The sequence below is a fragment of the Fulvia fulva genome, chromosome 6 (assembly GCF_020509005.1).
Source record: "Fulvia fulva chromosome 6, complete sequence".
In the NCBI taxonomy this organism is placed as follows: Eukaryota; Fungi; Ascomycota; class Dothideomycetes; order Mycosphaerellales; family Mycosphaerellaceae; genus Fulvia; species Fulvia fulva.
The window spans coordinates 4,069,327-4,095,555 of NC_063017.1; the positions used below are offsets into that span (position 1 = coordinate 4,069,327).

At 54.2% G+C, this 26,229-nt stretch overlaps 9 protein-coding genes across 9 annotated transcripts; 4 read left to right on the forward strand and 5 right to left on the reverse strand.

The window, feature by feature from the left end:
* Positions 1-16: 16 nt before the first annotated feature.
* Positions 17-1,732, reverse strand: CLAFUR5_07469 (MFS transporter prlL; the record flags this gene model as incomplete). Its single annotated transcript, XM_047906617.1, has 6 exons — positions 17-321; positions 384-545; positions 602-917; positions 970-1,290; positions 1,345-1,459; positions 1,515-1,732. Coding segments are annotated over 6 exons (1,437 nt in total), but the record flags the coding sequence as incomplete, so codon positions are not given.
* A 992-nt stretch (positions 1,733-2,724) lies between these two features.
* CLAFUR5_07470 (Translocation protein sec72) lies at positions 2,725-3,339 on the reverse strand (the record flags this gene model as incomplete). The annotated part of the gene is made up of 1 exon (XM_047906618.1): positions 2,725-3,339. One exon carries the CDS (start codon positions 3,337-3,339, stop codon positions 2,725-2,727), a length of 615 nt encoding a protein of 204 aa, XP_047763509.1.
* A 2,122-nt stretch (positions 3,340-5,461) lies between these two features.
* Positions 5,462-6,998, forward strand: CLAFUR5_07471 (uncharacterized protein; the record flags this gene model as incomplete). The annotated part of the gene is made up of 3 exons (XM_047906619.1): positions 5,462-5,966; positions 6,020-6,137; positions 6,230-6,998. The coding sequence occupies 3 exons, from the start codon at positions 5,462-5,464 to the stop codon at positions 6,996-6,998; spliced, it is 1,392 nt and encodes a 463-aa protein (XP_047763510.1).
* Positions 6,999-7,710: 712 nt separating this feature from the next.
* CLAFUR5_07472 (uncharacterized protein) lies at positions 7,711-9,640 on the forward strand (the record flags this gene model as incomplete). Its single annotated transcript, XM_047906620.1, has 4 exons — positions 7,711-7,868; positions 8,403-8,469; positions 9,134-9,232; positions 9,314-9,640. 4 exons carry the CDS (start codon positions 7,711-7,713, stop codon positions 9,638-9,640), a joined length of 651 nt encoding a protein of 216 aa, XP_047763507.1.
* Positions 9,641-10,069: 429 nt separating this feature from the next.
* CLAFUR5_07473 (uncharacterized protein) lies at positions 10,070-11,728 on the forward strand (the record flags this gene model as incomplete). Its single annotated transcript, XM_047906621.1, has 1 exon — positions 10,070-11,728. One exon carries the CDS (start codon positions 10,070-10,072, stop codon positions 11,726-11,728), a length of 1,659 nt encoding a protein of 552 aa, XP_047763508.1.
* Positions 11,729-11,898: 170 nt separating this feature from the next.
* CLAFUR5_07474 (uncharacterized protein) lies at positions 11,899-13,617 on the reverse strand (the record flags this gene model as incomplete). The annotated part of the gene is made up of 2 exons (XM_047906622.1): positions 11,899-13,223; positions 13,344-13,617. 2 exons carry the CDS (start codon positions 13,615-13,617, stop codon positions 11,899-11,901), a joined length of 1,599 nt encoding a protein of 532 aa, XP_047763505.1.
* Positions 13,618-15,369: 1,752 nt separating this feature from the next.
* CLAFUR5_07475 (Ceramide glucosyltransferase) lies at positions 15,370-19,398 on the forward strand (the record flags this gene model as incomplete). Its single annotated transcript, XM_047906623.1, has 4 exons — positions 15,370-15,760; positions 15,843-16,093; positions 16,535-17,467; positions 17,797-19,398. 4 exons carry the CDS (start codon positions 15,370-15,372, stop codon positions 19,396-19,398), a joined length of 3,177 nt encoding a protein of 1,058 aa, XP_047763506.1.
* A 1,946-nt stretch (positions 19,399-21,344) lies between these two features.
* CLAFUR5_07476 (uncharacterized protein) lies at positions 21,345-23,222 on the reverse strand (the record flags this gene model as incomplete). Its single annotated transcript, XM_047906624.1, has 3 exons — positions 21,345-21,535; positions 21,592-21,860; positions 22,084-23,222. 3 exons carry the CDS (start codon positions 23,220-23,222, stop codon positions 21,345-21,347), a joined length of 1,599 nt encoding a protein of 532 aa, XP_047763503.1.
* Positions 23,223-23,901: 679 nt separating this feature from the next.
* Positions 23,902-25,398, reverse strand: CLAFUR5_07477 (CCR4-NOT transcription complex subunit 7; the record flags this gene model as incomplete). The annotated part of the gene is made up of 1 exon (XM_047906625.1): positions 23,902-25,398. One exon carries the CDS (start codon positions 25,396-25,398, stop codon positions 23,902-23,904), a length of 1,497 nt encoding a protein of 498 aa, XP_047763504.1.
* Between the last annotated feature and the right edge of the window lie 831 nt (positions 25,399-26,229).

Below are 26,229 nucleotides of genomic sequence, written 5' to 3' on the forward strand. Positions count from 1 at the left end.
TACCTCCTTTACTCACCTTAAACACTCCCCCAATCCCACCCGCTCCCTTCTCCTTCCCGAACCTCCACGCAATGACCGGCGCCAGCGCACATATCAAGGCAATGAATATCGTCGTCGCGCTGAAGCCAGGGACATACTGCGGTGCATCGCTGCTCGGCCATAGGAAAACTCCGTAGATACTCGACAGATTTCCGAGAGCATTTACCAAGGCAATCGACACAGCTCTCTTCTCGGCGGGCGTGTCGATGACGTTGGGGACCCACATGAGGATTAGGGGGGCGATGCCGTAGATTGGGCCGAAGGCGAAGATTGTGAAGATGTCTATGGAGAGGTTAGTGAAGTGGGCAGAGGGGAGGGGAGGAGAAGGGGGTGATTGGACATACAGCGGATGGTGTGGTTCGTGGTTGCAGCGACGATGATGAACATGACCGTATCGAAAGCTGCGAAGATCATGATGAAGAGGGGTTTGTTCTGGTAGTGGTCCGAGATCCACGAGAAAGCCAGCGTGCAGCAGAGGGCGAAGGCGTAGGGTGGGATGGTATAGTCTGGCAGATATCAGTGTCACTCTCTGGTCCAGGAACCGTCTTTGGCAAGGACTTACACTGTCCCTCCCACCCAGTCCAGCCAAATGCACTAACCAGCGTCGGGATGAAGTACTGCATCGTTTGCGATCCAGTGATAAGAGCATATATCAACGTCAATGCCCACACTTTCCAGTCGCGTACTGTCATCTTCAGCGCCGCCCACTCTTTGATCTGTTCATCCGTGCCTTGCGTCGCTCCAATACCATCGTGAGCCATTCGCTGTGCTGCGAGTGTACGTTCGGCGGGTGTGAGCCAGCGGGTTGTAGAGGGATAGTCGGCCATGAAGAACCATACCACCATACCCACTCCAGAGGATCCGACGCCTTCGATGATCTAGGCAGTGTGTCAGTAGGCTGGCACTAGGTCATGAGGTGGGAAGTCATACGAAAAGCCACCTCCATCCAGCGATTCCATGCACACCATCGAGATTCTGAGTAATCAACCCGGCTAGGAGACCCGAGATAGCCCCTGCACCAGCGACGGCGGTGTAGTACCAAGAGTATCTTCGAGCAAGTTCGTAGCGCTTGTACCAGCAGGAGAGATAGAACGCAATACCCGGCGCGAAACCTGCCTCGATGATTCCGAGGGCGAAGCGTACACCCGCTAGCTGACTCCAATTGTTCGTAGCGGCCATGACGGCTGCAAGGCCGCCCCAGAGTACGGCTAGGCCGGAGAGGTAGAGGGATGGACGGACTCTGGTAAGTAGCTAGACGAGTGTCAGCTGGGAAACTTGACAGGCAGGAGATTGCAGATGACTGACCATATTCGACGGGATCTCGAAGATAACATAACTAACGAAGAACACCAACAGAATAACTGAGTATTGATTCGACGTCAAGTGAAAATCAGCTTCGAGGCCACCGGTCTTGGCGTTGCTATATAAGTTGTCAGTCCTAATCATCGCCCTCACTATGGTCGTAGAGGCCCTACCCTATGTTCGCGCGATCGAGGTAGCCAAGGAGGTAGAGGATCCAGCAGCAAGGGATGATCCTCATATCCAGCTTCCTCAGCAACTTCTTCTCAGCCTCTGAGCCAGGGACGTAAGGCTCTGCATTGTCGAGGTCGCTGCTTGGTGCCATCTCAATCCATTGCTCATCTTGCTTTGTCTTCTCGAGCTTGCCGGCGGAGACGCTGGAATGGCGAGACATGGTGTCTGTGTGGCCACGGTCGGGGGGGGGGAGCTCTTCTCCACGATATGAGATTGTCTAGCAGTCGCAAAGAAGGCCGTTCTTGCCCGTCGATAGTGAAGAGGAGAAGGTGCTATTGAGTAGTCCGAGATATCAAGGTGAGCATAGAAGTAAGTAACCTCGTCACGGCGTCAATGCAACAAGCTCATCGGATATGCACAAGCAGATCACGGCGCGCGCGCAAGGAGCATGGCGTCCACGTTTGGCGATGAGGTTTGGAGCGATCCAGGATCTTGTCTGTTAGTCAGGTGGAGGAAGACAGGCTGCCATGCGCTCTTCCTTGTACTGCTCGTAACGAGGTTGCCAAGGCAGATGGACAGCATAGAATCATAGCAGAAGGTTACACTAGGAGTACAAGGTGGTATGCATCCCGAAGCGGGGAAAGATGGAGTAGTGCAGCCCGAAGGATGCGGAGTTTGACGGTGTCGGCAATGCCACCGGCGGCACACACATGGGCTCGCATCGAGCGGGAGGATCCTACGCGAACGACTGGTGATGTTGTGTGCGTCGCCGGGTACTTCATGCGATCAAAAGGCACTGAATACTCGTCAGCTTTGTCTGTCGGAACGCTGTAGCATTTCCGCATTTGCATGATTTGGCTCCGATCAGTCTATGCTGCGCCTCGTAACCTGCTACTGTACTATCGTGCAGTCTCCCCGTAATGCCTCGTAGCGACGCCGGCTTGTGCTACTGCTAAGCCTTTGTGGACGTTGGCTTTGGTGGGCTCTGCAGCAGGCAACTATGGCGAGTGCATCGAATTGCCTCCATCCGCAGCCTGCTCGCTTACCATAACCGAGGCTCGTTGCGGAGAGTGGCTATCCTAGCCACAGTTTCCATAGCCGTCCAGGAGTATGCGCGGCATAGTCGATGCTTGAGGTATCTAGCACTGGGTTGGCTTCCTCTTCCTCTTTTGTCATGAAACACAACTGCCTTCGCCGTCTCTCAACACCACCTCAAGCCTTGTTCAACGCCGTCTCGAGGTCCCTCGCCAGCGTCTCCAATTCCCCAACAGCTTGCTTCTCCGGCCCAGCTCGTTCAAACTCCAACCCAACCTTAACCCACTCACTCGCCTCCTCCAACCTCCCCATCTCCCTCAAACACTGTCCTCTTCTCCACCAACACTTGACATTGCCCACCTTCTTCATCTCCGTCGCAATCTCCGCATCCGTCGCAGCTTCCGCCCACCTCTGCTGCGCCATAAGCGCTTGGCTGCGGTTGCCGTACAATGTGCTCAGCTCCTCTCTGACCAAACCACTCGCTTCCCACCCAGGTCGATCCACTGCCATGCGGATCGCGAGGTCGTACATCTTGACAGCTTCGGCGTATTGTCCCTTCTTGTATGACCCGTTGCCGGATTCTTTGAGCTTGGTGATCTGGACGCTGCGCTTTGGGTTGACTGGAGCGGGTGGAGGCGGGATCTGGTTCGGTACATCCAGGGCGACAAACGCGCGGTTCATCTTGTTGAGCTCTTCTATTTCGTTGAGGAGTGTGCTGTCGGAGGTGGATATGGCTTTGGTTTCAGGATCGATCGTGAGAGGAAGCTCCCTAAAGACTTCGGTGGAGTCCATGGTGACTGTGGGCGGTCTATGCTACCGGCGATATAGTCTGTACGTGTGCGCTCGTTGGTGCAGGTAGTGTAGTAGTGAGGTCGAAGTATTTAGTCAGATTGGATTTGTTGTGACATGTGTTCATCCAAGGAAGACACATGGCCACACTGTCATCCGCTAGCGCGAAAGCTCGGATCTTGCCGATTGAACTCAAATAAGAGACCCGTCGGACACACTCTTTCCATCACATTCTGTTTCTCTCATCACCCTACACATCCCGTCATCCTGAGGCCGCAGCCTTCTACGTCATGTCGTCGAGAAACCAACCATGATGGTTGATCACGACATATGTAGCCTCGCGCCATGCTTCCTACTTCAGTACACGAAATCGCCCAAACAACTACGATCTTCTCACAGCGAATGAGCACGCACAACGGAAAGCGCTGTACGGAACTGTGTTCGAGACGTAGGTACGTTACGATCACCTCGGACTGAGAGGGTCGAAGCAAAAATGCTTGGCCAGGCTCTTTGGTGAACAGTGCGGCTGAAACACGGGTACTGTATTGACTTGACATTCTTCATTCTCGCTCTCTACTGCTCGGCAATGCGAGTCAAGGCTAAAAGACGACTACCTCGCTGCTGGTTGTGTCGGCCTGCAGGCGTGTTCCCTGCGACTACCATAAATCATGGGCGAGCGCGACTACGCTTCCACCCCAGCCATGCTTATCTTCGTGGTACAAGGCAAGACTGGTGTCCAGTGTCGCCCAAGCTGGGCTCACAGACTCATCGGGCTACTGTGTTAGCATGAACATTACTCCCACGTGTTCTGTGGTTCCCCTCGGAGCCTGGAAGCTAACGCGCCAGACTTGTAGATATCACACTGGACCTCAACCTTCTTCGAAAACGATTGTGCAGCTGCGCATGCGGTGCGTAGTCTACTTCCTAGCGACGACACGTGCGAGATGTGTTGCTGTACCATTCGACCATTCCTCATCGCCAAGCTGCACCTGGGATGTATCTCAAACTACACAGTATACTCACCATGTGCCATGACGGCATTCAGGCACATGGCGCTGGCATGTGCCGTGCTTCATACAGCACCGAGACCTTAACCAGCACTTCGAGGCCTGAAGTGTTCGGTAGCGACCCGAATTGTGCTTCGTGGAAACCCTGGAGTCTCTTTGGGCCACCGTGAACCTCCGAACATGTGGCACTTGAGCAGATGCCAAGAGTCCGTGCACCGACTTCACATGCTAGTCGTCGTACATCCCGCACAGCTTCGTCCCGATATCAGCACAAGCTCCTGGTAGTGCCTCGAGAGGCTCGCCGGACGATGTGCACATTTCCACAGACGACTAGCCATGCGAGCCCCAGCTCTGCGCTAGGATCGTGATTGAGATGGTCTTGCGTTCTTTCAAGTGGACCCGAGATAGCTGGTACAGAGACCCGACAGACTAGCGGTGAGTTGACGCCTGCTCGTTACACGTACTGGTACCTTGATAGCCCCTCTACCACATGAAGCCAGTGGCTGCGCCAGTCAAGAGCGCCAAGGGACCTGCTATACTCACTCATTAAGCTGGCGACATTACCGTTGCGTATGGAGTACTATACTCTCTTAACCAGTACTCGAGCTCGATGCGGCATGTGGCTTGACAAAGTCGTCTTTCGTGGAATTCCTGTAGCATCCGAATTCTGCTATCGCGCGCTGGACTAGCACCTCTCACAGCATATTGACCTTAAGCTATCGCTTACATACCACGCCGCTCACAGCCACAATATGCACGCATGTGCTGAGTAGCATTCTTTTGTTGGCGACTCGCTGCATGGTAGGACGTTCTGGCACGACACATGGCTTTCGGATACTTGCATGGGACCTTCCTTGGCGAGGATTGCAAGCCACGATGGCCATTGTGAGCTCGGTATGCTGAGCTCCAGCAAATGTTAGGAACGCCATCGGGAATATAGGGCTCGATGCTGTGCATGAAACCAGAGATGAGATGGCCTCGAACTCCCACGTGGCAGGGCATGCTACTGTCGAAGCCTGACCTGAAGGGGCATATAAAGCCTACCGATCTTTCCACGATCCTGTTAGTACTATCATCTTCGATTAATCATTCCACCACAACAATCCAATTTCAGCAGCATGGCCTTTTCCAAGTTCGTTGTCGTCGCGGCAGCTCTAGCTGGTTCTACCCTCGCTCAATCCGGCACTACGGAGCCTCAATTCGACGTCGCCGCAATCGCTGCAGCAGGTCCTCCGCCAGAGCCGAGTATTGCCATCAATGTCCCTTCCCAAACTATCCACTTTGATGCTGTTGCAGTCGAGCAGTCTGCTGCCGCAGAGCAGAGTGCAGCCGCCCAGGACCCCAGCGGCACCAAAGTCAAGCGCGCTGCTTGTGATCCTCAGATCTTGGGGAAGGGTCCTGTCCCGAGTCCAGACACTGATCAGGCTTTCGTGTCGTACTCGGCTTTCGCCAGTGCGGCTTTAGCGGCTCCTACTCCTGTTGGATACACCAATACTTTCAAGAGCCTCAAGGCTATGAATAATGCTCTTGGATACATGGGGTACACTCTCTTGGACAGTTATTATGTGCCGCTTTGCTCGAAGAAGTGCGACGAGATCAATGGTTGCTCTGCGTTCAACGTCGGTGAGTATCAAGACAATCTGATTTTCTCTTCAGCTCTCACTGACAATACTTAGCCTTCGAACGCTCTCCATTCAAGGATCCATCGCCAAAGGGTGGTGCTTGTGATCAGCCAGATACCACGACTCTCATCAAGTGTGTCTTCTGGGCGGCCCAGTCAACACAGCCAACGCCGTGAACGACGGCCAGTAGCGTAGTCGTGTAAGCACCATCTCCCCCAATCACCGTGATCATCCATAACTGACATCTTCCACCATCGCCGGCAGCAACGGCTACGTCAACCAAACCGTCGACTACGCCGAAGGCTACAAAGCTCCCACCTACCTCAACTCCCGCGCCATCAACGCTCCAAACGACTGCAATGGCCAAAGCTCCTACATCGGCAACCAATACTGGAGCGACGGCAAACCCTTCGACAGCCGTCGCTGCGCAGCCGCCTGTACCGCCCAGACCAACGCCAACCCGGGCACACCCTGCCGCTGCTTCAACACTTACGTGATCAGCAAGGACGGCAAATCGTTCGGGCAGTACTGTGCTATGTATAAGCAAGAATGGGACGCTTCTTACGCTACTGTTGATAAGGTTACTTACAACGGCGCGCCCTACTCGGTGTCGTACTCGTACGCTTTCTCCAACAGCGCGAACAACGGCCTGCCATGCGTTAAGAGCCAGATCACCGCTTGTGGGAGCAAGGTCGCTGGACGGTGTGGCACGTACCAGCAGTGTAACCCTGGTCAGAACTGCCATTGTGGGTCTGATGTCAATGGCAACACAGCCTGCTTCCAGGATCACTCTTGCGGTTCGCAGACTTGCACTACTAATGCGCAGTGTGGCAGTGGCAGTATTTGCCTGAACTCGAACAGCTGCTGTGGTTTTAGCATTTGTGTGCAGAATACTGTTTGTGCTAATGGCTCGAATGCTAGGCATATCTTCAGGAAGAGGCAGGGTGCTGATGTTAAGACGGCGGTGCATTTTCCCGGTGATGATAGCACTGTTCCCGCGGATCAGACTGAGGCTGCTACGCCTGATGCTTGAAGGGGGTCTGATGGTAGACGAGGGTATGAGTTGGCGTTCGAGGGTCGAGTGATGAGATGGTTTGGCTAATGACGGACTGCTCTGCTTGCGATCAATTTCGGGATAAACTAGTTCATGTAATTTGTTACACCACATAAATCGATTAGAGCTACGTTTCGGATGGACAGGGTTCGAGCATTCGAAAAGCGTCCATGATCCAGTCCTATCGGCCAACATTCTTGCAGCGGGCACTCAAGTTGGGTTCAGACCTCATTGCACGTAACAATTGTAGTGCTCAGAGAGCTAGCTGGCGTTTGAGGTCTCATGAGATGCACCTTCTTTTGCCACGGATAAGACAGCAGCACCCGTATGGCCCACCAAGGCAAACGAGCCACAATCAGGAGTCGTGGTTGGCATCTTCAGTCGCTCTGCCGGCGCTCTCGATGGCAGTGCAAGCGACAGCACGTCTCGAGGGTGTAAATGCACTCTGATGGAAGAGGCACGAGCTGGACATATCTCATCGTGACAACACCGTCCCCTTCCGAGATGAGTTCGATCACCTCCCTTGACTGGTGTGGCCTGTCCGACAAGCTCGTACCGACCCGGCTGAGTCGATGATGCTCGAAAGATAAGGTTCCAGGTCCATGCCATTGGTCCGGCGAACGGGGTTAGGAGAATGTCGCCTGGTTGAGTATTCTCCGTCGTTATCAGAGCTGGTGTAGACCCATCGCAGATGGTCTTCCACATTTTGCTTGGAAGCCCATCTGATGCAGAGCCGAAACCCATGGCGCGTAGGCGAGTGGCTACATCAGCTGGAAGATCCTCAATGCTGCGTAGGACAAAGCGGTCAGCGCCATCTGTCATACATATCCCTCTGAACTCTTGGAATCCGTGAGTACTTGCACTTTCCGTAGGTTTGGAAGGGTTTGGAAGTGGGCGAGTTGAGGGCTCTGCCGCCTCATCGAGCCTTTTCATGAAGAAGAACTGGACCTCAGGATGGGTCAATTCTAAGCCAAAAGATTTCACGAGCTTCATCAAGCACACCATTAGGTCCGAGACTGAAGAAGCACTCTCACCATACTGGACACTGGTGAGCTCGTATATATCCTTGATCAAGTCAGTTAGAGCTGCGATTAACGTCTGATCGTAATTCGGCACAAGCTTCGGTACTTGGCTTCCACGCAGGGCCATGGGTATAAGAGCATATACCTTGTCGCGCGGCTCGCCACACTTCAGGTCGTCGTGCTTGATCAAGTATCGGAAGACGTCGGAGACGTTGCGCGCGTGCTGATGGATGCCCTTCGCTCGCCTCTGTTCCTGAGCCACGTCATTAAGCAGACGATGTACTTTCTTGAAGCTATCGGAAGGTGCCGAAGATCTGCGGCTTTCATCGTCAGCAAGCGTCTCAAGATCGTCCAGGAACAGCCATACGTTGCGGTTGCCTGATTTCAACAGAATGCGAACTGCTTTGGCGACCACAACCTCTTGTACAGTCCAAATCCTGGTGAAAAATGGATCATCGAGGAGTGATTAGCATGAATCGATGCCGATAAGGTACATCTTGCAGGTAGCCTTGGGCCAAGCTGATGTCCATATCGGTTATCGGACTCTCGTCGATGTCAAGACTGTGCTGAAGGATCACTGCTACCCACTGTGCTTCCGCAAAAAATGGGCGGTTGTTGAGATACACCCGTTTTCTGTCGTAATTTGAACCCCATGTGTACGATATAGCGACAAAGGCCGGAGCTTGCGAAATCTCGTATGCTCTGATATCACAATGGATCCCGTTGGCCGTAGAGAAGACCTCAAGTAGCCGTACTTGGGTCCGTGGGGCGGTCAATGGAACTAGCCTTTCAGATCAATGTGAGGAGAGAGTGGTGAGACAAAACGCGAGAGAGTTTCGAGGAGCATGGAAGGCTGAGGATCTCTGCTGCGAAAGAGGACAACGGTGGAACTGGAAGGGGGACCCTTGACCCCTGTCGCGCCAACACGTGAGTACGCGTCAAAGCCCCTCCCCCAAGCGAACATGCATGACGTCCCTTCCTCCTTCAGCATCCTGCTCCGGCGCCATCTCATCATTGGGAAAAGTTGCTACGCCGCATACAGCAGGTCATCATACCGCCTTAGCCTATCGCTGCAGGTACATCTAGCACGAGGCTATCAGCTCATGCAGGCACGGCACAAAGTCTTCGCTCCCCAAGCACGCGACTTGCTACAGCACATTCGACATCCCATGCTACGGACCAGAATACAATGCGGACTAGAATACAAGCAGCACGAGGATGTTGTCGACTTCTTCGAGACCACGATTAGGTATTACAACAGGTTCCCAACAGACCAGTGGTTGTCCAAGCACGGCATACAGCAAGAGTGTGATTGAGGATGCGTTGACGCAGGAGAGCGGTGCTGTGCCATATATTGGTTGCAGTGGCCCAAGGTACAACGAGATCGAGGCAGGAAGAGCTGCGAACACAACGGATACTGGCAGGACAGTGGTCAGCGAGGTGTGGTATTTCATGCACGCCTACCGCCGCCCACAGGATCACCACACCATGCTTGTCGACTCTACTACTCTCAGTGGATGCACAAATGCCACCAATGCTGTGCGATACTACGAGACTACTGTACAGGATGCCGCACAGCCAGGTAACTACACTTCCTGAACGAGTGGGAATGACTGTATATAGACGAGTTGCGACTGTAGAATAGACTGACGACAGCAAAAGACACACAGTTTCTGATACAACCACTTCAATATTCAAGCGAGCCGTTACTGGTCCGCGATGACCAGAAGTATGCCGAAGCTCGGCCCAGCTTGGGCCCCTGAAAGAAGGAAGGAGCAAGCCAGAGATACTTCTTCTTCTATGATCTCAACACAGTACCATCAAGCTCAGTAAGACCAGGAAAAGTTCTTTGTCGAGGCCCTCGAACTTTTAGCACATTGCAGACAAAGGCGATCTTCACGAAGACAAGACGTGGTCCGCATCCGGTGCAACAAAGCCATGGTGCCAGATGTCACACTTCGTCCTCGACGGAACCTGCAGGATGGTCCTAGAAACATTTGATTTTACTAGTGTATCGTACATCTCATCATGGAAACAGCAGCAGACTTGTTCACAGCTAAGCTGATCTCTCAGCACTGCAAAAGTATCCTCGACCGCAAAGACCACGTCAACACCCTCGACCTGCACCACCGCGTGGAGGTTCAGTATCCAGCTCTCGACCTGCTGAGACATGGCGACGAGGTAGTGATTCTGCCAGCCACCAACATGGAACACCGCTACGACCCTGTACCTCCTCTAGTGCCCGATGAAGCCGTCACGATTCACTCCGATCTGACCGATAGGAACAACGTTGCCTCTTCCACGGTATACCCGATCGAATACAACGCCAGAGCTCCGAGGAGTCCTAAGTCTTCCGTATTTGCTTCACTAGGCGACGACATCCAGCAGTGTCGACAATATGCAGGCAATACAGTGCTCAGGGCCGTGCTTTACGACCGTAGTACGGAATTCTATGCAACAGAGAATAACATCCGTATACGAGTAGAACGGACCACTACCTTTCCACATGGAATCGCAAGTACTGAGACCATGGGAACGCAACCAAGGACGTCACAACGCACGTACGATTGGCCATTGCGAGAACTGCGCCACACTTTCAAGTATCATCCCACGCCATGGGATGCTCAGATCCTCGAATTAGTCGACAGATCGACCGACAAAGCTGTCCGACACGTTGCTTCGTTGTGCAGAGCACACGACAAAGCTTTCTTCGAAGAGCTACGTGAAGATGAACGTGACGAGTGGCGTGGGAAACGTGAATTCGACTACGGCGCTGTACTGGACAGCAAGGCGAAAGTCATTCGCAGGAACGACCCTCGGGTGAAGGATCAGAGCTGTGCGGTCTGTACGGAAGCCTTCGGTCCCAACACAGTACCCGTCGAACTGACTTGCCACGCCGGCCATGTGCTATGTCGAGGCTGTCTCCTGTACCTCTGCATGAGCGCAGAAACCTGGCTCGAGAAAATCAAGTGCCCACAATGCAGAGAGCCAGCTTTATCGTGGGAAGAGATGGAGGCAGTCAAGTATGGCGTAATCAACGGAGACTTCTACTACCAAGAACAATACACCGAATGGGAGAACTTCCAACGCTCCTGCGCAGATCTCGACAAGGAAGACATCACGAACAAAACCCACACCGTCACCCTAAACGAAACCAACCGCTTCATCATCTTCGACAGCTGGCTCTACCTCTTCCTCGAAGACCTCCAAGGAATCCAAGGCCCCACCCTCGAAGACCGCGAAGTAATGCTCGCCGTCAAAGACCACCTCAACACCCTGTCAGGCTACAGCATCCCAGCCAACGACCTCTTCGAGCAATTGCATTGGGCCGTCTATAAACGCCTCCTATCCGCCTACGAGTCCCACGGCTGGTTCAAATACCTCGCCCCCCCCCCCCACCACATCGCCCGCTTCACAGAAGAGCCCGCCTGGAAGTACCTCGAAGACTACCTCCTACGCCCCGGCTACTCCGGCCTTATCACCCGCTCCCTCAAACGCGCGTTACGGTTCGTATCACTACGGGAATGCGATCGCCGCGGTCCGGGCCATGAGGGGACGAGACATTTCCACGGAGGAAGGGCGTTTTTCGATCTTAATAGTTATGTCGTGAAGCTGAGGGGCGATGTGCCGAGGTTGGAGCGCTGGGAGAGGGACTTTGAGAGGGAGGATTGGGGAGGGGGCTTATAGGAAGGGCGTGGAGAGGGAGAAGGGGGCGGGGAGGAGTTTGAGGAGTTCGTTTAAGGTTGGGAAGAGGCCGGGTATGGGGAATGCTGGTCCTTCGAGGAAACGGAGGTCGAGGGAGAAGAGGTCGAGTACGGGGAGGATGGTTATTGATTGAATTTGGTTGAGGTGGGGGGCTAGATGAGGGTGATGGAGCTGTTCTCTTCCCAAGTCACGTCTTGGGCGATAGTCTTGTGATCCAGCGTAAATGTTCCAAAACGTCGGAATGTACCGTCGTCGGTACGTGCGAGCATCAGTCCATGCTTCCAGACCCGTCCAGTGAGATCTCCAGAATGACCGAGCTTGACGGGTAACAAGAAGATCTCTTCCTGCGCCAGCACCGCGAAGCCTTCGCCTGTTGACACGGTCCCGTCGCTTTCTGCTGCTCCATCTCTCGCTACCGGCTTCTCATCATCGGTATCAAGCCTCATTGTCCTTCCCTCGGGCTGCTTCGCCTCGAACTTCCCCTTCAAGGCCCTCTCCCTTCTAGTCTCGACTTGCGTGATCCCTAGCAGTCCCTCAACTCTTCCATCGCCGATCCTACACAAGAACCTCGTCGTCCTCCCTAGTGTCACCTTCAGAGTCAATTTCCCATTCCTAACTTCTCCATACTTCGCCCCTTGGTCCAGAAGCGTACAGTCATACCCCTTAAATTCACACAGATACTTCATGTGGTAGTCAACATAATACCTCACACCACCCAGCACACTGATCCAACTCCGACTGGGTCCAGGGCATCGCTTCGCGGTCGTAGAGTCCAACACATCCCACATTAACCACTGCGGTAGATGTTCCTGCCATAGTCCCGCAAGATATAACTGCTCCCTTGTGTCAACCTCAGTCGCAAGACCTGCATAGCGCTCCGCCACTCCCGCAATTCCCAACAGCCTCAGGCCTCCTCCAGTCTCCTGTGTCGGCATAGCACTCCAATCTCTCACAATACTCATCCACAAATTCAACCGATCCGTCAACAATTTCGGCGCGACGAGGGGCATAGGCCATGTTGTAACGCCGTGGTATTCGAGGTTCTGTGTCCAGACGTCTCCGGTGCAGGTATCGAGAGCCGGCCCATTGTGGCAGTGGAAGGAGATACAGCGGCCGAAGGATACCATTCGGGGGGAAAGGAGGCGGTGAGAGTAGGTTGTGGGATCCTTGGAGATGGGGCCTTGGGAGAGGCTTGGATCGTTGGAGATGAGCCGACGGAGTTTGAGGACGGCGGATGTGGGGTTGTTGATATGGTTGGAGGAGGAAGTGGTGGTGTTGGGCGGAGTAGTGATTTCGATGTAACAGGGTGTGTCGTGGGGTTGAGATGTTGTGCTGTTGTAGCCTTGGGTTGCGAAGGAGATCTGGTTCCTTGAGAGGAAGCTGGAGTTGACGTCTGAGACTCGACTTGCAGAAATGTTGAGGTATGAATTGGAGAAGACCTCGTTTGTTGATAGATGTCGTTGCGAGCTGGACCGACCTGTAGATCGAATGGTATTAGCTACAACCAAGGAGCATGCAGCATGTATCTCAGCAGCTGGTCGGAGCACGGAGAGGCACGTATAGGCCGACCAGTGACTTATGCTTCTTGTTCACATACCTCCGCCTATGTTGGCGCACAGCCCTTCGATCCATAGATACCGGACGCCAAAATTCCTTGTCAGTTCAATGGCGTCCTGAAAGGTTGCTGGCAGAGCTGACACCTTTAGAGATTCGGGACCATCCTGATGGGCGAGGTGGAGCGGTACGCCGCTCGAAGGATAGCTGAGAGTGAGGTAGCGTCCACTACACCCTCCAGAGTCTATCACACGAGCTTGACCAGCTTCCTCGTTGCTCGGCACCTCGATGACTCTCGCAGGCAGTCTAGGTGTCATGCGGTAGCAAGCATGGTTCGTATCACACTCCTCAAGCCAAGACTTGATCTGCGATAGTGCACGCTCAGATCTGTAGTTTCGATCTAGGCTTCGAGCTCGCGGGAGGTCAATCGGCACCAAACCTGCCGTTCATGAGCACAGTCGACAGTGACCCGATCTCGAGCCACACTCAACGCCTCAACCCAGATCATGACCCCCTCCTCCTCATCAATCCTGATTGAATACTTGAATCTAAACTGCAACACATTCTTCCGCCGATGCTCACTGTTGATGAACACCTTCAAAGCCACTTTCGGCGTCTGGCCCAGACCAGGGGCCTCATCCTCCCGGAGCGCAACATCCATAGCATACCTCGCAGCAAGCCCCAAACACTTCGCACAGTAATGATCGGCATCAGCATGTCCCGGTGGCCAAGGAACATATCCCAGGCATGTCGCACAGTACAACTCCCCAGTCACTTCCCCCACCTCAAGCCTACAGATATAACAATGTGGCCGCTTCGACTCTCCACGCTTCCACGCTGCGTCCCGGCATCTCGCCGCTCCAGGTTGATGTGGGATGCCTAGAGTTGTGGCGAGCTCGACCCTGTCCAGCAGGCTATGGGCTCTGAGATCATCGCGATCGTACTCGACTTCGTTGATCCAGGGCTGTATGATCAGATTGTGAATGTAACGACAGAAGGAGCAGCCGTGCTTGTTGGAGAGAGCAAGGGCGCCGAAGTCCAGGAGCCAGGTTCATGGTTGGAAGTGGTAGACTGGTTCTGAGAGGATTTGGAAGAGGTTGGAGCTGACGGTTGTGCACGAGGCGCAGCTTGACGGGGACCGGGTGGTGGTGGTAGTGGTTGGAGACACGTGTGAGGCAGGGTTCTTTGGGCGGTGCCTGCGGGTCTTGACAGATGTCTTCATGATCTGTCTGCACTCCAGCATGATTTCGTCGATGATGACCTGACGCTCAGTAGGGTAGGACTGTCACACTAGAACATGTATTGATCAAGACGTGGTTCTTGTTGAGGGGACAGGTCGGTTCAGTGCACTGGGCGCCTTAGCGCGTCAGTTTCACGTTGCTAGATTCGCGACCTTCTCGGAACTCCCCGATGTCATATCCTCGCAACACTTCACCACCGTACGGTAGTCGACAAAGCCTTCGCCACCTGAGTTTATATGGAGTTCGCCTGTCAATCTGTCCAGCGGAGCGGATACAATGGTCTTCAGGCTGGACGGGGTGGCTCAGACCATTCAGCATGCACTCACGTCGCACAGAAACGACTGATTCAGTAGGTACTACACCATGGAGGAAACTGATTCGCTGAGAACTGCCTGTAATTGCATGTGATCGAGCTGAGAGCGCCACCCTGCTGCTTCGGGGGCCAGCATTCCTTGCGCAGTGCCTTCCCTAGCGACGACGCCGTCTCAGCCTCACGAAGATATGTACATGGATGGTTCGCACGCAGTGCGTGCGATACTTACAACTAGCCTCACAGCAGAGCAGTGTCTACACCTCCGTTGAGACTTAGACACCAACACCGGCCGCATCCCTCCGCCAGCAGCATCGTATTCTAATCATTCATATGGCGGCCCAACAAGCTCAGTGCTCACCCCCACCTTCCTCACGCGATGAGTTCGACATCGCCATCATATGCACTCTTCCCGAGGAGAAAGACACAGTCCAGGCTTTGATGACGAGAGATTTCAGAGCCGAAAGAGGACAGGGCTACGGGAAAGTACCTGGCGACGACAACGTCTAATCGGCACAATGTGCGGCTTGTCGTTGCACGATGATGCGGAGGCACTCTACGGCGTCAAGGATCAGCTCGCAGGCTCGGGTAGGCAGGTGTTGCTGATATTGGATAACTGCGATGACACGAGAACAGATTACAGCCGATATATACCCAACAGGACTATAGTGACCTTGATAATGACGACAAGGCTGTCAGATGCCAAGAAGTATGCATCCATGGACTTCCGGGACAACAAGCTCTTCTTTCAACTGAAAGGCCTGGACGCAAAGTCGGCAGTAGATCTAATCATCGATGCGTCGGATACTCAGCAGCGTGGCCACCAGGCAGAGCATCAAGCGGAACAAATCGCCACTGCGCTCGACTTTCAACCTCTAGCGATCAACGTCGCAAGCTCATTGATTCAAGGTGGGGTGTACTTGCTTGCGGAATATGCAGATGCTCTGGAGAAACGACTGGCGCAAAAAAGAACTCCTTGACACGTTTTCAGAGCAAGCGAGGTACCGGAAAGTCAACGCGACGTTCGAGGTATCGGCGGAATCGCTCCAAAGATTGGCATCGGACGATCCATCGGTCAAGGCTGCTCCAACGCTGCTGGACATTCTGGCCTTCGTGGATCGCCAAGATGTGCCCGAGGAGATGTTTCTGCGAGCATGGAAGTACGAGGAAGAGGTCTTGAGCGAGTTTGAGGTTGATGACGGGCCAGAGAAAGGATTCATTGAGGATCTCACGCCTTGGCACGTAGCTCACTGTCGGAGCGCTTTCCCTTATTTGCCACTCAATGAAAGGACGCAATTGTTTCGCAAAGCCCGAGCACACCTCCACCGGCTGTCACTTGTAAGCTTCGACCAAGATGAGAAGTCCATGTCAGTCCACTCCTTGGTGCACGCGTGGGCAAGGGGGCGTGTCCCGCGACCAGGCGAAGCATGGCTCGCCGTTGCTTCCCTTCTGGCGCTGTCCGTCGAGGGAAGCTGGTCCTGGCAGCAGTTCACCTCTCGGCTTGTGCGGCATCACGAAACCAGCTTTTCCATTTGGCAAGACATGGGAAGTGTGGCATTGCACCAGTACGGGTTGTGCAAGATATGGTGTGTTTACGCGTGGCAGTTGTACCGCGCTAGTAGTGTTCGCACGATAGAGATGTGCTTGCAATTTTTGGAACACGCACAGGGGCTAACGTACCAGCAATCTGACCAGCTGCCCGTCACAGAGGCGCAGTATCTAATGGGAGCTGCATACCAGCAAAATGGACAGATCCCGGAGGCGGTGGACATGCTAGAGCACGTAGTGAAGGTGCGGGAGAAGCTCGAGGAAGAGGATCCTGTTCGACTAGCATCTCAGCGTGCGCTCGCGGGAGCACGCCAGACCAACGGACAGATCACCGAAGCGGTCGAGATGCTAGAGCATGTAGTAAAGCTGAAAGAGAAGCTCGAGGAGGATGATCCTTCTCGGCTAGCATCTCAGCATGATCTCGCGGCAGTATACATGGACAACGGACAAATAGCGAACGCAACAGCGCTGCTAGAACATGTACTCAAGGTAAATGAGAAGCTGGAGGAGAATCATCCTTCTCGGCTATCGTCTCAGCATGAGCTCGCGCGTGCATATATAGCCAACGGACAGATCCTGAAAGCAGTCAAGCTACTAGAGCACGTAGTAAAGGTTGGGGAGACGACGCTAAGGGAGAACCATCCTTCTCGGCCAGCATCTCAGCATGCGCTCGCGAGTGCATACCTGACCAACGGACGGGTCCCGGAAGCAGTAAAGCTACTAGAGCATGTAGTAAAGGTCGAAGGGACGACGCTACATAAGCACCACCCTCGCCGGCTATCATCTCAGCATGAGCTGGCGTGTGCATATGATGCCGACGGACAGACCTCAGCTTCCATTGAGCTTTTGAAGCGCGTCGTTGATATCCGACAGAGGACGCTACGCAAAGACCACCCTGATCGGATCGTGTCGGAGAAAGTTCTTGCAGACATTTTGGAGGAGGAGCAACGATTGTCAGAAGATGAGCCTGGTGACATGGCCTCAGCTGGGCCCATCGCGAGCGGCGGGCTTGCGTCAACGAGAAGGTCCAGGCTGGCACTGCGGTTGCAGGAGAAAGTCCGGGGCAGCGTGAGACGGCTTATGTGTAGGTATGTCTGAGGAGTGGGTAGTGATGGGCAGATGTGAAGGCAGACAGATGGCAGAATGAACACTGCACATATCGATGGGTTTCATTCTGTCAGATATGGGGTCAGTAGATGGAATCGAGCCTCGTCAATGTCGATACATATCAATGTCGTACAAAAGAGAAAGTGATGTCAAGACAGACGTGACAGTTGGCGTCTGCGCGCGTCACTTTCGCGTCGATAGTTTCGTGAACATTTCGGAACTTCATCTTTCTAACGACAACGCCAAGACGCTGACATGATCATCACCACCCCCATCGACGGCCCACATAGCCGCGCATGCCACCTGCCAGTGCTATAGGAGAGACATTTGTCGCTCATACCGACCATGAGCTGTCCACGATAGCCTACGTGGCAGCCACGGCTTGCTTGATCTGGTATTGCATCGTTGCGGTCGTGTGTACCATTGGATGCTCCCAGATATGGCGACACTATTCCGCTCCGAAGCCTAAGTCGAGCCTCAAGCCTGCAGACTCACCTCATGTCGCCATCATCAGACCAGTCAAAGGCCTTGAGCCGCAGCTGTACGACTGCTTGGCATCCACCTTCCGCCAGGACTACCCACCCGAACGGCTTCACATTCGCTTCTGTATATCAGACAAGAGCGACCCGTGTCTACCAGTCCTGGACCGACTGATTGACGACTATCCTGCATACGACGCGCAGCTACTCCTGCAAGATGAAGACGAACAACTGCACAATGGACAACTCAACCTGGGACCGAACCCGAAGATCCGCAACATGAGTCGAGCGTACAGAGAAGCTATGGGAGACATTATATGGGTCATCGACTGTAATGTATGGGTCGCAAGAGGCGTCTGTGGTAGGATGGTCACCAGGCTTGAAGGGCACGATGGAAAGCACAGGAACAAGCTCGTACATCAGATCCCGCTCGTGGTCGACATCCCAGGCTCTACGGTCGGACAAGAGACGCATGGACTGCTCGATGGAACCAATGGAGATGCGCAGATCAGGACAACTAGCTCGGCCAGCACAAGCACACAAACCAACGCCGATCGCACCGCCCTCACGATCGGTGGAGGTCGTCTCGAAGAGTCCTTCATGTCATCAGCACATCCAAAGTTCTACGCAGCAATCAACACCGTCGCAGTCGCTCCATGTATCGTTGGCAAGAGCACAATGTTCCGCAAAAGTCATCTCGACAGCGTGACCGACAACCGCGGCATCGACTACTTCAGCGAGAACATCTGCGAAGATCACTTGATTGGCGACAGGTTATGGAAGCACAAAGTCCCAGAAGAGCGTCAAGGCGAGACTCTCGGCAAACATGCATTCTGCTTTGGCGACTTGGCGATCCAGCCTATGGCCAATATGAGTCTTGCGGAATACTGGAGCCGGAGAATACGATGGCTCCGCGTGCGGAAGTTTACGGTGACGCTCGCTACTTTCGTCGAGCCCGGGACTGAGAGCTTCCTCTGTAGCGTCTACGGTGCCTTCGCTTTCTCGACCTTACCCTACCTCCACCGCATATTTGGCATACCGCCGACATGGACGGCCTTCGCTCTGCTCTGGCTCCTCAGTGTCAGCATCTGGTGTCTCACGGATTGGGCACTATACCTCAAGCTCCAATCTGGCGCATCGATCGAGGTGGATGAGGAGACGCCGTTCTTCGCACGGCCACCTAAGAGCAGTACGAAGCGGCCATTCGGAGAATGGCTGCTTGCGTGGCTTGGACGTGAAGCTCTGGCCCTGCCGATATGGATCTGGGCGTTCTGGGGAGGTACGAGGGTAGAATGGCGTGGGAAACAATTCTGGGTTGGGCTGGACATGAAAGTGCATGAGATAAAATCGAGCAGGCAGGAGGATGCTGCGAGTAGTGCGACTACGCCGAACGGCAAGGCGCGGCGAGATTAGGATGCAATATCTTTCACATACGCACAGCAACCTTCTCCACTCGAGTCGGTGCGCTTCTTGCAAGCAACCCACGTGCCAAGCTTCAGCACATGTTCTTCGTGATGCTCGTGAAGTCAGCTCGCCATACAGCTGCCCATCATTTGGAAGAGGTCCTCACTATGCAGCAATTTAACAATACCACAAGCCTCTTCGAACCTTCGCGAATCCAATCGATCAAGTAACAACCTCCCATACCCTCACCCGCCACCATGAACACAGACCAAAAACGCTCTCTGCGCCTCCACAACGAAGGCACCCCACCCCCTCAGTCACAATCCATCCCTAATGCTAACAAGTCCTAGCACGAAAATCCGCCAACATCACTCCTCTCACATGGTCCTGGCGCCTCGCAGACGAGGCTCAGGAGTGGGCCGACTACCTCACAGGCAAAGAGGTCAGCGAAGCCATGGCCCAGATCCTTTGTGATGTTCATCGGGAGGATCCTGTATGGGTTTTGGAGCATCCGCGAGTGCGGCCGTTGAGTTATGCCACGGGGCTGGGTGAGGGGGAGAGGTGGTGTCGAGGGGGTGGGCAGGTACGTTTTTAGTATGGTAGTAGTGGTAGGTCGGTGGTGCGTGGTTGCTGTTAGATGCCGTAGATGTTGTGCAAGGAGAACGCGGAAATGGGTATGGGGACTGCTAGGAGTGATGATGGGAAAGTTTTTGTTGTTGGGAGGTATTGGTCGAAGGGATGAGGACAAAGATAGGCTCACGTGAAATGATTCCAGCGGACGGGTTCGTATGTACACCAGGAGTGGAACGCAATACTTAGATACCCAAGCTACGCTACACAACCTGATAGATACGCAGTCCTCGCATACAACTCTCTCAAGCAATTACAACGCCATAATGCTACCCAAGCAAATCGTAAGAGATGGCAAAGCCAATGGTATTCGACCTCACAGCCAGCCTTAGATCTTCAACGGCGGCAACGGACCCGCCACCGGATCCTCGACCTCGCCACCAATGCCACGGGTGTCTGGGACACCCGGAGGCGGTGTGGGTGGTGGGGTGGGTGGTGCAAGGGGATCGTAATGCACGATGAGCCCACTACGTGTGTCGGGCACACCTGGGGGTGGGGTGGGTGGTGGGGTGGGTGGTGCAAGGGGATCGTAATGCACGATGAACCCACCACGCGTGTCGGGCACACTTGGGGGTGGCGTGGGTGGTGGGGAGGGGGGTCTAATGGGCTGCGGCATCCTGGTGAAGGGATACGGCTCGGGAGCCGGGTTGGTAGGGGGCGTCTGTGGCATGGGCTTGACCGGTAGTGGGAAGCCGCGCTGAACGTGTGGTGGGATTCCGCCCGGCGGTGGGGTTGGAAGTGGAGTTGGGTATTGGCCGCTGAAAGCCAGGGGGCAGAAAGGTGTCATTGTTAGGACAGACATCTTCGGGTAGTATGTTGGGTTGTTGCTGTCGAAAGTGTTGTTGCTCGAAGTGATCCGTGGACTCAGGGTGGTGGAGGATGGTTCAGGAAGTATGTTGATGAGGAGGAAGAAGGAGAGAGAAACCCGCGAGGGCATATATGTCTGACGGCTGCTGAAAGTGTCATTCTTCACGATCGCTATACTGCCCTCGGGTGAGGTGGCGAGGTCGTCAATGTTGTATAGAGTTTGGCGGTATGAAGCCTTCACGAACTGAAGCTGAGCAGTCTGTCGTCACCTGCAGCGGAACGTTATGTGTCGCAGCATACATGATCGCAGATCGATCGCCCGGAAGTGTTGTTCACGATCACGATATCATAGGTTTGCACCGGGCAAGCAAGCAGAATCCCGTCTTGGTACAACCCGGTAGCTCGTTGTTCTACAGAGAGCTTGTTAGCGCAACGACGTGGTCGTGAATATAGCTCGTGAAGATGTGGTACCACTCGGCCGTTCTAGAAGCTGGCGTCCCGATTAGGGTTTTCTCCAGTCAGATCGATGCCTGCTGAACACCCGTGCCATCTTTCTCACCGTGCTTCTCTCCAAGTGTGTGATGATTGAACACCTCACTACCACTCCTCTGGATCACCGGCGCATGTCCGTCGATAACTTCAGCCACCTCACCGCCATGCATCAAATGATCAAGATTAACCTTCGGCCCCTTGAACCACTTCCGCGCAGCTGCAAAGCCATTGATTAGCCTCAAACATCTTCTAAAAGTCGTCTGTAACACTCACAAACCATCCACCAAACCGTGATAAGCATCATAGGCCCACCATAAACCACAGCAGTCCAATTCATCAAATCCGGCGTCAAATTCTTCCCCGTCACACTCGGCAAACAAAGAATCGGCACCATCAATGCCACAAATCCGCTAGCGACGGCTCCGATGGGGATACTGAAACGTCCCAGATTCCAAGGCCCAGCGCGAAATCTTCGCCCCACGAAGAAGACGCGAATGAAGATCGGGATAGTGAATGCCACGAATGCGGCACAGGCGCCTATGCTGAAGATTGCGCCGATGGTGTACTCGCCACCGAAGATGAGGAGAAGTAGAAGATTGCCCAGGCCGCAGTTCAGCCAGACGGCGTTGACGGGGGTGCGGGTATGGGGGTTGACGCGTTTCCAGATTGAAGAAAGAGGGAAGACGTCGTCGCGGGCCTAGGCGAAGGTGACGCTGTGAATACATTAGCATATCTTTGATGGATAGATAGCAGATGTGCACACACCGAGACGCAGCGATCATGCACCCCTGCCCCATCGCGAAGCCCGCCACGATCGTCAGAGATAGCACTGCCAGCACAGCTTTCTGCGGTAGGACTTGGGTGAGGTATGCAGCGAAGGGCTGTCCCAGATCCGATTCGAGGACCGACGAGATATCGACGACGGTGTAAGCTACCACGAGTTGCAGGAACCAGCCAGCGGTACCGCCCACCGCCGAGGTCAGGAAGATAGCTCGCGGCGAAGCAATGTTAGCATTGCTGCATTCCTCCGCAAGATGGAAGGGAGCATCGTAGCCAGACATGGTCCAGATCACGCCAATGAAGGACATCAGCACTGCTACGCCATCGGAGTAGTCCGTTCCATTGAATACCGTGCCCCAGACATCCTTCGACGACTTGAAGCGTGGTAGTCCTTGCGCTTCTCGTTCCGTGCCTCCAGCAGGAATCAGGATGATCACAACGACCAGCGCTATAATGTTAAAAGTACTGCCAACATTATTGATCCTCGCCAACCACCTCGTCGATGCACTCGCCATACATGAATGCACGATCATCAAGAAGACCGTCAGCAGGAAAGTCTGGTAGTCCGTTGGCACATAGCTCGGGTTCTGAATGCTCGCCGCAGCCAGAACCATCGCAGCAGTGCCGTAATTGACAGAAGGTGCGCCGGTGATGCCGCCCATCCAGTTCGACCAGCCAGTCAACCACGCTGCAAATGGTCCCCAACCAGGAGGCGCGAGCACAGCAGCAGCGTAGTACAGTCCTCCGGAAGTTGGCATGGAGCTACATAGCTCTGCCATACTCGCAGCGACGGACTGGATCCCGATCATAGCGATAAGCCAGCCCCATGTCATGCCCGCTGTGCCGGCGTAGCCCATGCCATAGTATAGCGTTGACGCGAAAGATAGCAGAAGGCCGAGCACTGCGAAGCTGACACAGAAGGTCGTCCAGAGGTTGAACTCGCGCTTGAACTCTGGCTTGTAACCTAGAGCCGCCAATACTTCTTCATCAGCATCCCATGCTGCTTCGCCGTCGTTGATTGGAATATCACCGTCTTCCAGGACAGAGGTGACAGGTTCCTCGGCGACGCTGCGTTGCCTTGCTGTGGTGGTGGACGTGACGCTTGCGATGCGCTTCTCCGACATCGTTCGAAGCTGCTAGGCCGATGATCCACAGCCGCTCTGTGAGGAAGATTAGCTGTCAAAGGCTGTAAAGAGGCGAAAGCACAGACTGAACTCAAGGACGACGGCCCTAAGTAGCGACAACAGCTGCAACTCAAGCCTTTTGCCCAGCGCTATCATCGTTCATGCTGTAGCTATCGTAGGCTCTGCAATGTGAAGGTGCATTGCGCGTTTTGGGAACGCATGTGTGAGGCTCACTGACCAACCAGATCCTCTCACTGCAACCACCGAACTCAAACTCGCGTGCACAGCCCGGCACAGATGAGGGGTTCAGATAGGCCAGACTTCTTAGCCATCTATAGCATTGGGCATAGATAGCTTATCTTGATGTACAGCTGCAGCTTGGCAACATCCTTGCGAATCGTTTCAGGCCTCGAAGGCGTGCAGTCGCGACCGAGACATGTGGATAAATTTTGCTGAGGAAACATTGCCGGTCAGTAGTATACATGTTGAAGCGCCAGTGACGGCCAAGAAGAACAAGCAGCTTCGCATTGCACATTATCTGTGGACATAGAACATCGTGCGGCCCTCGAGCCGTCTTACTCCGCCACCCAAACTATCGTACTCCTTCGCTAAAGTGCAGCAATAACATCATGTCTATCGTTCCGTACAGTCGTCAACTTCAGTACCATCCATAGTATCCCTACTTGCTATACTGGAAGTTCCCGAAGCCAGCGCCGTAGTGAGGCCCCGGTGTCTGATTGTTGAGCCCGGCGTGCTGGGTGGTCGGCGTTGATGGGTTATTGGGTGTAAGAGTATTGACACCCCCTAAGCCAGCCAGGCCGCCAGTACCATTCACTTGTCCTGGTGTGCTTTGCGCTGCGAAGAACTCCTCCCGGTACTGCTGACTCGCAGGAGCCGCGACGCCATGGAGACCGTAAATCTGATCGGCCAGGGTCTCGTCAAGCTGTCCACCGAAGATCTTGCTCTTCATCGCCCAAAATACCTGACCAGTCAACCAGGCGTCGGAGCCTGCTGTGTGTGCTTGTCCGATTCGGGTACAGCCCAGCTCCTCTGCAAGATCTGTAAGACCAGACTTCTGACCAAGAGCATCCACCACAGACGCAGCTTGCTCGGAGAGTCGTTGGGTACTACGCACTCGCTGAGCGTGTCGCAGGAGGAACTTGATGTCCCACAGCTTGGGGAAGTAGATCTTCACCAGGTTGAAGAACTCGGTCTGGTCCATGGGTAACGCGTCGTTGGAGAGCAGCTTGATGAGATAGCCAAAATCGTATCCGGAATGGAAGCTGAGCCAGTGTACATCAGGATTGAAGGCTAGGCCAGACGTTGTGAGCAGTGAACCAAAGGTTTCGGGTGACATGCCATGCTCGAGATGCCGCCCGAAGTCAACACCACTCGACTTGAGCAGCTCAATAGATGAATCAGACGACATGTCCTCGTCGATATTGAACTGGAAGTTGAAGACCCATGTGCAAGGGATGTTCTGTCCGAGTAGATTGTTGCCGTACGTTTGCCTGCCATTCATCGAAGAAGAGACACTTGAGTCTTGCGTGGGTGGAAGTTCGCCTTCCGGTGTCCATAGAGTGATGCCAACCTGGATAGGCTTCAGAATGTCGACGTTACATCGTAAAGTCTGATAGTGGTATTCCGCCTTGCTGCCTTGGAAGTTGCCAATGGGTCGCGCAACGATACCTGGAAACTCGGCATCCATCGAAACGTAGGGGTACTTTTGCACCAGCTGTCGCAGTAGGTGCATCTCAGATTCTAGATTGTGTCGCCAGACCTCTCGTATCCTTGCTGCTGCGCCAGTCTTGATAGCCATTCCCGATGCTTCCATCTGATGTCCATGTTCTTGCATCGCTGCACCTCTTGCGAAGCCGGCTTGCGCTGCGGCCGACCCTAGTCCCTGTCCTTGCCCGCCCATCATACCGCCGTTGAAGGTAGAAGTGCCTCCGCCAGCACTGAATGCAGATGTACCGTACGGAGAGCTTGGGTTGAAAGGTGAAATGCCGCCATTCAATGCGCTGTTACCAAATGCGTGGTGCGAGTTGATGGTGCTCGGTAAGTGCGATGTTTGCGATTGGTAGTGAGAGGTCTGCGGTATCGAATGTTGTGGATTGAGGTGCGCGAAAGGGTTCGACATGTGCGAGGGATGCATCCTGCCCACAGCTGGAGGCATGGTTGGTGTCGCGACGCTGGGAGACGGAGAAAGTTGTGTTTGGTCCTCTGATTCCGATGAACCAGACTCGGCGATTAACTCTTGAGCGCTTCTGTTGCTTACTCTTCCGTGGTGGCCGTGGCCGCGCCCTGCTTGCCGCTTCGTCCTTTTTCTTCGAGCCTGCCTCGTTAGATTTCGGGGCTCGAAATCACCGCTGTCTTCCCGTGGCAGTGTCCGTGCGGTGGTCGAGCTGGAGGGAGACGGTGAAGGTCGTGAAGGAGATGGTGGATGTCCACCGAGTCTTGTTACTTCTTGTAGCTGTGCCTGGAACGGTCCTGCGTCCGGGCGCTGCTGACCGTGATCTGGCGGAGGGGTGTGATTGTTGTGTTGGAAGGTCTGTGTAGGAAGATGCGGGGCTGGACTGTGAGTCTGCGATGGTTGCGCTACTACTGGCTGTGCAGTATGATCTGCACTATCTCCAGATGTTTCTGTTCGTGACCGCCGTTCCTGGTCCTGATCTCGGATGGGGGTGTTTGAAGTATTCACTGGCAGTCACACTCGGTTAGCAGGCTAGCAAGATGGGCACGTGAAGGTGTCTTCTTGGGTACTAGTCGCTATCGCTGCCGAGATGTGAAGTTCGTGATGAGGTTGTGGAGTTCCGGTTCGGATAGTCTCGATGGTTCGATGTGTAGTGTTGATGGTGTGCTGTATGGCTGGGTATAGCATAGAACCACATTGATGTTGCTTGCTCCCGTATGCGGAGGGAAGCCGCGGACATGGATTGCATCTCTTGGCGTGGAGGAGCTTCCCGCCGGCGACATCACATCAACACAACTTCCTCCTAGCGACAGC